Source organism: Cebidichthys violaceus, unplaced genomic scaffold, assembly GCF_023349555.1.
Source record: "Cebidichthys violaceus isolate CVI_PGR_0920_01 unplaced genomic scaffold, fCebVio1.0.p SCAF_44, whole genome shotgun sequence".
NCBI lineage: Eukaryota > Metazoa > Chordata > Actinopteri > Perciformes > Stichaeidae > Cebidichthys > Cebidichthys violaceus.
Genome location: NW_027176639.1, coordinates 1,698,386 through 1,700,885, shown reverse-complemented (window position 1 = coordinate 1,700,885; position 2,500 = coordinate 1,698,386). Strand labels below are relative to the sequence as shown.

Genomic DNA, 2,500 nt, shown 5'->3' with positions numbered 1-2,500 from the left:
AGCTGGCCGTGATCCTCTGTGTGGTGATCACACCTGGGGAGGGAGACAGGAGGGAGTGGAGAGTTAGCCAAGAGGACGTAGGACGAGGTGTGAAAACGAGCACCGTGAGATCCGACCGTACCGATCCCCAGACGTCAAACCAACAGGAAACATAAGCACAAGAACCTGAAACAGGCTAAAGAGGAAGGAAACGCATGCAGTGCCTTCTAAAGTGAATGTATGAAACAATGCAGTTGTGCAACTCTGCAGGCTTATTCAAATAAAGGGGGGGGGGGGGGGGTCTTTATCAGTACAAGGTACATATTGCACAATAAAGACGGGGCCTCACCTGCAGCCATGAACCCTTTCACCAGTGCATGAGCCAGCTGGCCCGCTCCAATGAATCCCACACTCATCGTGTCAGACGACCTGTAGGAGAAACACCCACTGACCGTCATGCACTTCAATGTACCTTCAATGTACCACATCTCCATTGTCTGTGGAGCTGCTCCACAGACATGATGAGACACCTCTGCTGACACTTGGCAGCTCCGGTGGGTGACTGTTACTGAGATAAGGGCACACTGTGTAAACTACTCTACGTTCAAATAAAGGTCATTTGCATAAATCCAACAGATCCAGTTTGTAGCTGGATCAACAACATGAAGTGTAATCTGATTACATCTCGAGCTCTTATTCATTGAGTCACAGCTGAGTTTGTAACGTTGCTGTTCAGAATCGCTGACGTATGAACGTGTGAACCCGTTTCACTGTTGAGTTCACCTTTAACTCTGTTTAATATTCGTGAACGTCTCCAGCGCTAACATTAGCTCACATTAGCTAGCATTAGCTCTCCCGTGAATGCCGGTGGACGGTGGTAGCATGTCCTAGCCGCTCCGTTAAGCTAGGCTCCATCACCAGATATGAAGGATATGAAGGATATGAAGATAGTTACCTGTCCCTCAATGTTCCAGCTGACTGTCAGGTGTCCGGTGACGACGTGACGGCTGTGTACCGGCGTGAGCGAGAGGAACACACACAAAACACTACTATTTGTGTCAACGTGGCTTCCTCTTTACTCAACTCCCCATGTGCGACAGTAACTGTGACAGACAGCGACGCGGGCCAATCACGACAGACACGCGCCTATCTCCTGGCCAATGGGGACTTAGATTACAGCATATGGGCGGGGTTTGTGGTTAGTCACGCCCAGTTGCATCAGTTTTCTGGGCGGTTTGTTGCGCGGCCACTGCCAGGGACAAAGTCGGATGTCGGAACCGTGAGGCGTGAAGTAGGAAATATACACATATATATATATATATATATATATATATATATATATATATATATATATATATATGTATATGTATATGTATATGTATACGTATATATATATATATATATATATGTATACGTATATATATATATATATATATATGTATACGTGTATATATATACATACATACAGTTTAGTCTTTTCTTTCAGGTATTACAGAGGCCATACCTCACTACTGCAGTGGTCAAAACACACACACACACACACACACACACACACACACACACACACACTCAGACCAGAAGATAATACAGTCTGAGTCATATTCACTCAACATGAACTTCTTTTAAAATAAACCAACACTGATGGAAGGGCAGCGTTTTATGAGCTATAGCTTTATCAGCTATACATCTTTAAAAGACGGCTGATTAGAGTCCTTGAGCAAGATACTGAACCCCAAGTTGCTCCCAGGCGCTTCACAGCAGCCCACTGCTCCTTAATGCAAAGGGTGGGTTTAAATGCAGAGCTCCTGAATATATATATATATATATATATATATATATATATATATATATATATATATATATATATATATATATATATATATATATATATATATATATATATATATATATGACCATTGTAATAAAGTTCAGGTTCAGTCATATACGAGAAAGAAAGAGATCACAGCCTCACATCTGAGATGCTGGAGCCAGACCATTCAAGAGATAAATCTCTAATCTCTAATCAGAACAGTTCTGCTGACTAATGTTCTGTCAACTCATCAATCAACAGACTAATCATTTCTGCTCTTTCAGCTGTTTTAGTTCAAATAGTGAAATATGTTAAAAACCTTCAGATGTGATTCACGATAGATGATTGCACATTTCACTTTCACATGCCAACAGAACACGTTCCTCCTTGAAATGCTCCGTCGTGTGTTCAGGGTTCATTATTGTGAGGAGAATGCACTGAGATTTGAAGATGACTCACCAAAACACTTCAGGGTACTGGAGGTGCTTTGTGATATTTGAGGGACCTGCATTTGAATGAAGACTTGTTATTCTAACATGAGACTGTCCACCAGTGCGTCTTCCTCTCCCCTTAGATTTGACAGAATCTGAAATAAAGCAGAATGGGATGGAGCGCACGCTAATGAGCCACCGATCTAACACACGGTTTGGCTGCCTATCCCTCGGCAGTTCACCGATGCATATTCTCAAAATAAGCCATGAAGTTGGCTGT

At 42.6% G+C, this 2,500-nt stretch overlaps 1 protein-coding gene across 1 annotated transcript in view; it reads right to left on the bottom strand.

The window, feature by feature from the left end:
• The window catches only part of pycr1b (pyrroline-5-carboxylate reductase 1b), a 4,654-nt gene extending 3,587 nt beyond the window's left edge, over nt 1-1,067 (bottom strand). Inside the window, exons 1-3 of the mRNA XM_068729055.1 lie at nt 935-1,067; nt 329-408; nt 1-33 (exon numbers count right to left, since the gene is read on the bottom strand). The exon at nt 1-33 is cut by the window's left edge and continues 38 nt beyond it. Coding sequence (XP_068585156.1) covers nt 1-33; nt 329-395 — 100 coding nt within the window. The 5' untranslated portion in view covers nt 396-408; nt 935-1,067. The remainder of the gene's footprint in view (nt 34-328; nt 409-934) is intronic.
• Nucleotides 1,068-2,500: the final 1,433 nt, after the last annotated feature.